This window comes from Chiloscyllium plagiosum, unplaced genomic scaffold, assembly GCF_037043375.1.
Source record: "Chiloscyllium plagiosum isolate Xiang-an unplaced genomic scaffold, Cpla_swu_hap1 HiC_scaffold_9, whole genome shotgun sequence".
NCBI classification, from domain to species: domain Eukaryota; kingdom Metazoa; phylum Chordata; class Chondrichthyes; order Orectolobiformes; family Hemiscylliidae; genus Chiloscyllium; species Chiloscyllium plagiosum.
The window spans coordinates 77,408,638-77,418,219 of NW_028270147.1; the positions used below are offsets into that span (position 1 = coordinate 77,408,638).

The window sequence follows — 9,582 nt, forward strand, 5'->3', positions numbered from 1 at the left end:
CGTATTTGCTTTATTAACTAACAAGAAAGAAAAAAGTACATTTTGTATAATTTAGATTTCTGGTTATTTTGGAATTTACAAAATATCATATACTTTTAAAAACTTTAAATTGTCTTATTTTGATTGAAAATCAATTGCCTAGTGATGAGAGTGCTGTTTCACGGTGATATACATAAATACTTTTATTTCAATTTGTTCTTATGGACTTTAAGTTTATTAGAATAATGCAGTTATTTGTCAAAGAAAATATCAAAATAATTTTCTAATTTTGTAGGCTTTGTGGCGAGGATATTGCTTGCGCAAGAAAACCAACAATCTTCAAATAGATACTATCAGACGCCACATTGAACAGGCTAATCAGAACAGCACTGAGGAGCAGAAATTGTGCAACAGGACAGCTGTAGCACTAGATTACATTCTTAAATACAAACATTTCTCTCACATTCTTGCAGCTTTGAAACATTTAGGTTTGTATATTTCTGTTTTTTCATTTGTGCAATACAATAAGATTAGATGAGAAATGATTAGATTAGTCTTTCTGATTAATCGAATTATGTGAAGTCATCCTACAATGACTAAATATTTTGATGTTGCTGAGGCAGGCATCCCCTGTATAATCCCAATTCCAAGTGCAACTTCCAGTTTGATCTTTGTGCTTTTTGTGTCACTTAAGCAGAAGATGGTGTGAGATAACCCACTTGAACACTCAGAGAACCCATCTATAAAACTGAATAATAGAGAAATCTCTGAAATCTAGCACTTGTTTGGGGTGAGGGTTAAGGACACACAGGCAGTGTTTGATGAGCAAATTTGAAGGAGAGTGTTTTTCTCATGTATTCGCTGAAGAGTTGAGGTTTTCTCATGTTTAAAACTTGGCTTGAAGTGGGTATTGACCATACCGGCCAATTTCATGAAGTATCTGCAAATCTCCATTAGAGGTTGTTATATTTTTAATATTATCCACTTATTTATTTTCAGAGGCTGCAACCAGACTATCTTCCATTTGCTGTGAAAATCTCACTCGAAGTGGAGCAACTCCTATTATTTTAATTTTGATCAGGAGTTGTAACCGCAGTGTGCCTTCTATGGAAGTGATTACGTATGCAGTACAGGTTCTCCTCAATCTTTCAAAGGTACTATCCATCTTAAATGACATTAGCCTATTAAAAAGAAATTCTGTTCTTTTAAAAGGGCTTTTTAAAGGTACATTAGGGTAGTTGGTATAAGAAAGTCTTCCTATTTTGAGGCAGATATAAATAATTAAGTATGTTGAATTTAAATTAGTTGTCAGGATGTGGCTGTATTGTTGATTTGCTCAAAAGTTATGATTGTTAAATTTTTCCATCTAAATATGTTTTTGACTACCCTGTGTACTTGGACATTGGTTAACTGGAGCTGACCTCCTAATTGCAACAGTTGAGGGAAGGCGAAGGCCTAATAGTATTATTGCTAGACTATTAATCTAGAGACCCGGTAATGTTTGGGTCCTAGATTGGAATCCTGCCAAGGCATATAGTGGAATCTGAATTCAATAAAAATTTCATATTAACAGTCTGGTGATGACCATGAAGCCATTCTTAATTGTCAGGGAACACTCATGAGGTTCACTAATTTTGTTTTAGGGGAGGGCACTGTGTCCTTAACTGGTCTTGCCTAAACCAGAACAGCAACAATGTGGTTGTCTTAACTGTCCTCTGGGCAACTAGCCAGCAATGCCCATAATCCTCCACACAGACAGTTACCTTTTAAACAATCAAACATATTTTCAGTAGGCACCATGGTTTTCTTAAAAGGTTAATTAATTTAAAATTAAGATTTGCGAAATGGAAAAAGGCTATTATTTAGTGGAAGTGGTCTCCTACCTGCCTATCTCATTTTCCACCTATCCACTCCAACCTCTCCTCCCTGACCTATCACCTTCATCCCCTCCCCCACTCACCCATTGTACTCTATGCTACTTTCTTCCCACCCCCACCCTCCTCTAGCTTATCTCTCCAGGCTCACTGCCTTTATTCCTGATGAAGGGCTTTTGCCCGAAACTTCGATTTCGAAGCTCCTTGGATGCTGCCTGAACTGTTGTGCTCTTCCAGCACCACTAATCCAGAATCTGGTTTCCAGCATCTGCAGTCATTGTTTTTACCTCGTTGATTTTAACCCTACTGCGAATCCTCTTGCAAGGATACCTGCCTTGAAGAAGTTTTCCTCCTCTCTCTACAAGAATCTCAGGGTGTCCCTCTCCCACTGCAACTCCCAGGTCATTTCCTCTGCCCTGAAGCTCTTCAACCATGTCGTGAAACAAACTCGCTACCACAGCCACATTTGCTTCCTCAGTGCCTGCCTCCGTAACCAACTCATCCCATACGGACTCCAGACCATCTTTAAACCGGCATAGTTCGGACCCAAACAGGACAAACAGTACAGACTACAGATTCAAAAACACCAGCACCAGTTCTCCTTCAAGATCCTCCGCTCCACACTTGCAGCAATGCGCCGGCACGTAACCTCTCTACAGTCAGCCCTGCCTCAGCTGAGGGCCACACTCTCTCAGAATTGCATCCTCAGGACTACATCGTCAGGAGAATTCATACTCTCAACAAACAGTATTTCATTTCCATCTCAAACATCAAAAACTGTAAGTACAATAAACTTTTATCCACCCACCTCCATAACCAGCGCTCCTCAAACATTCGAGAAGATTCCCCTGGCCTCGGAACCTATTCCACCATTAGCCATGCGGCTAATACAGCTGCCACCCCCACACTGATTGATGATGTCACTTCTGACCCCATCACGGCCACTCCCACAACCACTTCCACCCCTCACAATTCCTCATGCATCACACATGACATCACTTCCGCCCCTCACATCATCGCTGATGTCATATGCTCAGTGGCTTCCACCACCCCTACTGCCGTTGTCACCACCACTTCCGCCCCCACCAGCGGCTCTCACCTGCATTCAGCTGACATGCCCCCATAGACCCCACTGTCACTATCCCCACCCCCCAGAACCCCGAGGGGAACACTACCGTTGCTCATGACTCCACCCCCACTCCCCCCACCATCACACCCACTCCAGTTACAGGTTCCGCCCCCATTCCCAGCTCTACACCCACACCAGATCTGAGCTCCCAGCCCTGCCGAGTTTTCACCATCCCTCCGGACCTTCCCCTCACTGAGGAAGAACGATCAGTCCTCAGCAAAGGACTCACCTTCATCCCCCTCCGTCCACGCATCAATGAATTTAATACACGCCGTGACGTCGAACAATTCTTCTGTCGCCTCCGCCTCCGAGCTTACTTTCACAATCAGGACTCCCGCCCATCTTCCGAGGACCTCTTTGCCCACCTCCAACACACTGCATCCACCTGGACACCCCGCGCTGGCCTATTACCTGCCCTCGACCTCTTCATTTCCAACTGCCGCCGGGACATTAACCGCCTCAACCTGTCTACCTCCCTCCCCCACTCCAACCTCTCACCCTCACAATGTGCAGCCCTCCAATCCCTCTGCTCCAATCCCAACCTCACCATCAAGCCAGCGGATAAAGGGGGCGCAGTGGTAGTTTGGCGCACTGACCTCGACACCGCTGAAGCCAAACGTCAACTCGAGGACACCTCTTCCTACTGCCCCCTCGACCATGACCCCACTCCCCCATCACCAAACCATCATCTCCCAGACCATACAGAAACTCATCACCTCAGAAGATCTCCCACCCACGGCTTCCAACCTCATAGTCCGGGAGCCCCACACTGCCCGGTTCTACCTCCTTCCCAAGATCCACAAGCCTGACCACCCTGGCCAACCCATTGTCTCAGTATGCTCCTGCCCCACTGAACTCCTCTCTACCTACCTCGACACTGTCCTATCCCCGCTAGTCCAGTAACTCCCCACATACGTTCGAGACACCACCCACACCCTCCACCTCCTCTAAGAATTCCGTTTCCCTGGCCCCCAATGCCTTATCTTCACCATGGATATCCAATCCCTCTACACCTCCATCCGCCATGACCAGGGCCTCCAAGCCCTCTGTTTTTTCCTCTCCAGACGTCCCCAACAGTACCCTTCCACTGACACTCTCATTCGTTTGGCCGAACTGGTCCTCGCCCTTAACAATTTCTCCTTTGAATCCTCTCACTTCCTCCAGACCAAAGGGGTAGCCATGGGCACACGTATGGGCCCCAGCTATGCCTGTCTCTTGTTGGCTACGCAGAGCAGTTGATCTTCCGTAATTACACCGGCACCACTCCCCACCTCTTCCTCCGCTACATTGATGACTGCATTGGCGCCACCCCGTGCTCCTGCAAGGAGGTTGAGCAATTCATCAACTTCACCAACACATTCCACCCTGACCTTAAATTTACCTGGACCATCTCTGACACCTCCCTCCCCTTCCTGGACCTCTCCATCTCCATTAATGACGACCGACTTGACACTGACATTTTTTACAAACCCACCGACACCCACAGCTACCTGGATTACACCTCTTCCCACCCTACCTCTTGCAAAAATGCCATCCCGTATTCCCAATTCCTCACTTGTAAAACCTGCGCCCACACCTCCTCCCTCACTTCTATCCAAGGCCCTAAAGGAGCCTTCCACATCCATCAAAGTTTTACTTGCACATCCACTAATATCATTTACTGTATCCGTTGCTCCCGATGCGGTCTCCTCTACATTGCGGAGACTGGACGCCTCCTAGCAGAGCGCTTTAGGGAACATCTCCGAGACACCCGCACCAATCAACCACACCGCCCGTGGCCCAACATTTCAACTCCCCCTCCCACTCTGCTGCGGACAAGGAGGTCCTGGGCCTCCTTCATTGCCGCTCCCTCACCACCAGACGCCTGGAGGAAGAACGCCTCATAGTCCGCCTCAGAACACTTCAACCCCAGGGCATCAATGTGGACTTCAACAGTTTCCTCATTTCCCCTTCCCCCACCTCACCCTAGTTCCAAACTTGCAGCTCCGCACTGTCCCCATGACTTGTCCTATCTCCTTTTCCACCTATCCACTCCACCCTCTCCACCCTGACCTATCACCTTCATCCCCTCCCCCACTCACCCATTGTACTCTATGCTACTTTCTCCCCACCCCCACCCTCCTCTAGCTTATCTCTCCACGCTCCAGGCTCACTGCCTTTATTCCTGATGAAGGGCTTTTGCCCGAAACGTCAATTTCGAAGCTCCTTGGATGCTGCCTGAACTGCTGTGCTCTTCCAGCACCACTAATCCAGAATCTGGTTTCCAGCATCTGCAGTCATTGTTTTTACCACCATAGCTATATATTTGTCCCCTTCCTTCAGGCAAGCTTAAATGATGGAAGCGGGAAAATTAGTCAGACTGTCTTTGTTACACCGGACCAATCTATGCTCGGTGACCAATAGTGAAGATTGGGGCATTATAAATTTAAATTCCCCAATAGCCTCATGCCAACTGCCATTTTGAGTGGTGCAGGGAATGACAAGAGCTGATATACACATTATGCTTTGTCTTTTAAATGCCTATCTCAATTTAAAATGTCCCATAGTTTAATATCTTTAGCTAGGTGGATGAGTTCCTCACACATGTGTGAAATATGTCGGATTGTCCATCAAGAACCTTGAAGGGAGGGTTATTTATAAATTGGGAACCTATTGACGTACAAATTTGAAAGGTTTGCCAATTTGATATGTCATAATTGTGTTGTATGATTTAAGCATATTTTTAATGCAGTGATTTATGGGGTTTGTTCTCTAAATCAAATGAACATAAAATTGACCAGCATTGCAAAGGTGCTCAGATACATTAGAGACCATTATCCAGTAGATAAAACATTTTTCTTCCTTCAATAGTACAGAGATGTCATTTGGACATTGTACTTGAGTCATTCTGCTGATTTCAAAGTCAGCAATTTGCATTGCTGTTCGAAACAGTGGGGCATTAGACCATCTGTACTTCTGGTTCAAAAGATTTATAGTGATTCAACTTTAGAGGCTTTCCTGGCAAAGTTGTGTTTTGCATTCTCGTTGCGAGCATTTGGCTAAGATCCAAATCCACTCTTATTTAGTTCAGCAGCTGATGCTGACAAAGGCAGAAGTGGATTGAGAGCTTGGTTTTGGTAGTTTTGTGCTCAGAATTAATATTTTTTTGGAGAGGTTTTAGAATGGCTATTTGTTTATATTGATTACTTCATGAAGATTTCAAGAACTTTCCAAAATTAGAGCAGGGCTCATGACTTGTATCCATAATGGATATTGGGGCAGAGGCAGTTAGAGTAAGGAGGAGGCATTTGGGGTCAGGCCTAGTGTGCATAATATTTATGTTCATAATTGAGTTGAAGTACTAGTCTCCTAGATTGCCCAAATTAGAATTCTCTTCTCACCTTGGGCACGTTTCCTGAGGTGGCTGCTGTAATGCTGCAGATTGAAAATACGATGATCGTGCAGGGTGAATTAGAAGGTGAAAATGTAATGTCGAGAAGTAATCTGACCCATAATTTGGATGTTAATCTGAAAATCAGATCAGTATTCTAAGTCACCTGCTGCTCCAGGCTTGCCATGGTTATCATGTCTAGTTACTCATAATGTAAGCCAAAGTATTGCTTGAAAGAAATCCATCTTTGTATTTACATAGGGTTTATGAAGGTACGACTCTCAAACACTCATACTTACGAATGTGATCTCACACAGGGTGTAATTTTAAATATCCGAAATATACAAGCATTTCCTGCACTTAGAAACAACTCCTTTATTATTGTCCTGCATTGTTCCAACTGTCATTCAAATTGACTTTAAAAACTCCAGAATGGAATCTGTTCTCAACACAAGGACCGCCTATGTATCAACTAATACTAATTGTTTCCATCTTTGGGGCGGCACGGTGGCTCAGTGGTTAGCACTGCTGCCTCTCAGGTTAGCACTGTCCCAGGTTCATTTCCAGTCTCTGGTGACTGACTGTGTGGAATTTGCACATTCTCCCCATGTCTGCGTGGGTTTCCTCCAGGTGCTCCGGTTTCCTTCCACAGTCCAAAGATATGCAGGTCAGGTGAATTGACCATGCTGAATTGCCCGTAGTGTTAGGTGCATTAGTCAGAGGGAAATGGATCTGGGTGGGTTGCGGTTTGGAGGGTCGGTGTGGACTGGTTGGGCCAAAGGGCCTGTTTCCACACGGTAGATAATCTAATCTAATCTTCCCTGAGGAACTTGAACCACAAAATGTTCACTTGCTCACTGATAATATTTCCTTACATTATTTTTGAATCGACTTTTCATGCAGTTTATGCCCTCTTATACCTGAAACAAGGTAAAGCAGCTTCAAAAGATGGTAACTGATTTAATCTGCTTTACTTTTCATAGGATCCCTCTTGTATGGTACTTCTAACATCTCTGATTTCTGATCTTGACAGCTCATTTTGAATTATCATTTCTCCTTTAAGGGGTTAACCTGCAATGTTTCACACATGGGCTCTTTCTAGTAGACCATTTCTTTTCAGTCTCATCTTTGCAGGAAGGTCCAATTACAGAGACTCATACAGCTTGGCAACAGACCCTTCTGTCCAATCAGTCCATGCTAAGCATACTCCCAAACTAAACCAGTCCACTATCGCTTGCTCCAGGCCCATATTCTTCCAAACATTTCCTATTCATGTACTTATCCAAATGTCTTTTAAATGTTGTAATTGTACCCATACTCACCACTTCCTCGGGGAGTTCATTCCACATGCGAGCCACCCTCTGTGTATAAAACAAAATTACCTCTCATATCTTGTTGAAATCTATCTCCTCTTACCTTAAAATTGTGTTCCCAATCTTGAATTCTAGGGAAAAGAGAATTACCATTAACTCTATCGATTATATTATGTCTTAAAAACAATTGCATTGGAAATGCTAGGATAATTCTGGACGTTTTTAGATTGTTCGGTTGACACCCATAAAGGCTAACTGTTCACTCATTTCACAGGACTAATGCAGGATTCAACTGAGCTGTATGGTTTTAATGTGGTCGTGATGGTGAAGAGGGTAATAGTCACTGCATCAGCAAAATCTCTTTTTATTCACCCCCAGCCTTTCTCAAAGTGGCAGGTTTCTCTTTCTGTTTTTTGTAGTATTTTATATTGTTCAATGGTGACAAAAACCATGTAGGATATTTATGATTGGAAATTTGCTTACCTTATTGTAGTAGTTGTTCCTTTCTAGATTTTCCTCCCTATCAGTATAAAGGTATAGCTTAGTTTCCGCTATGAATGAATAAAATTGCATTTTTATTTTCATGACCTCCAGTATCACAAAACATCTACAGTGGTGTATGAAGTGGACAATTCCATTAATACGTTACTTGACTTGTTGCAAATGTATAGAGGAAAAGCTGGTGACAAGACCTCAGACAAGTGTAGCAGCATTTTTACAAAGGTTTGCTGTTTACTGGCACTCCTCTCAAAGGATTCAAAGAGAGCAATGGTGAGCAAATATATCTGCAAGTGTATTTTCTAAACATTTTCGTTGTTATGGATAATGTTTAATGCCAGTTTGAATAAAATGTGGCAATTGCCAATTCTGCTGCTTGATTTGTATTCAATGGACGAATATTTATTGAGGTTGTGTTTTATTTTGTCTAGATACAGTAACATTCAATTGGATAAATTCCAATGATTATTTGCAGAAAATAAATAATTGAGTTATGGTTAATTTCTTATATAAACACAGAATGCTGGAGAAACTTAAAAGGTCTGGCAGCAACTGTGGAGAGAGAAACAGTTAGCAGTCAATACAGTGTGACTCCTCTTCAGAGCTGTGTCAGATTTACAGTGTCTATAGTATTTTGCATTATTTGGTTCATTTCTTGTTGATTTCTCCTCTTCCCCACTTAAACAGGGAAGACAAAGGGCCCTTTGGTTGAAACCGATGCACTAACGGTAGTTTCTGTTTTCAGGAAATTCGAAACTTGCCCAGAGCAGTGGATCGTATCCTTAGCATTTATGAGCTCACTATGAGAAAACATAAGATGGATATAGACAGAATGACTGTTAAGCTGCGGATGTCTACTCCTTGCAATGGTGTTTCTTGTATTCCAGCTACTCCTATCCGAACAAGTTTAGTTTCTAAGTAAGAACCCATTTTCTTACTTTTTCATTAAGTTGTCATTCTTTTTCACTCATCTGTTCCATTTTTTTTTTAAATTGCAGTTTTGCTGAACTTCTTTCTTTATTGTGTTGCAGACTAAAACCAGACTGGGTCTTGAGGAGAGACAATATGAAAGAAATTGTGGATCCTTTAAAAGCCATTCAGTTGGTTGTTGATACCCTTGGAATTTCTGTTTTAAATGTCAATAATGGAAAATAGTTTAATTTTTCAACAAATGTTCATGTTCATATTCATGTAAATGTGTATGCAGAAACAACATCTTAAAACGTATCTGAATTGTAGCCTTGTATATTGTTTGTCAATGTTGACTAAGTTTGGTTTAGTTTCACATGCATCTCTCCTATGTGTGTCATATCATGGTGAAAGATGATCTATTATTTCTAATCTGAAAATAAATGTCAGGAAGCTCGGTTTTTTTACATTTAAGAAGAAGCAATAAATTTTTATGTAATGAGTAACAAA

General features: G+C 42.7%; 1 protein-coding gene across 4 annotated transcripts in view; it reads left to right on the forward strand.

The window, feature by feature from the left end:
• aspm (assembly factor for spindle microtubules) overlaps window positions 1–9,582 on the forward strand; it is a 58,875-nt gene extending 49,293 nt beyond the window's left edge. For all 4 annotated transcript variants that reach the window (XM_087990850.1, XM_087990851.1, XM_043699799.2 and 1 more), the window contains exons 25-29: window positions 275–467; window positions 979–1,133; window positions 8,260–8,436; window positions 8,909–9,081; window positions 9,195–9,582. In XM_087990850.1, the coding sequence (XP_087846976.1) occupies window positions 275–467; window positions 979–1,133; window positions 8,260–8,436; window positions 8,909–9,081; window positions 9,195–9,318 (822 nt within the window). In that variant the 3' untranslated portion in view covers window positions 9,319–9,582. The remainder of the gene's footprint in view (window positions 1–274; window positions 468–978; window positions 1,134–8,259; window positions 8,437–8,908; window positions 9,082–9,194) is intronic.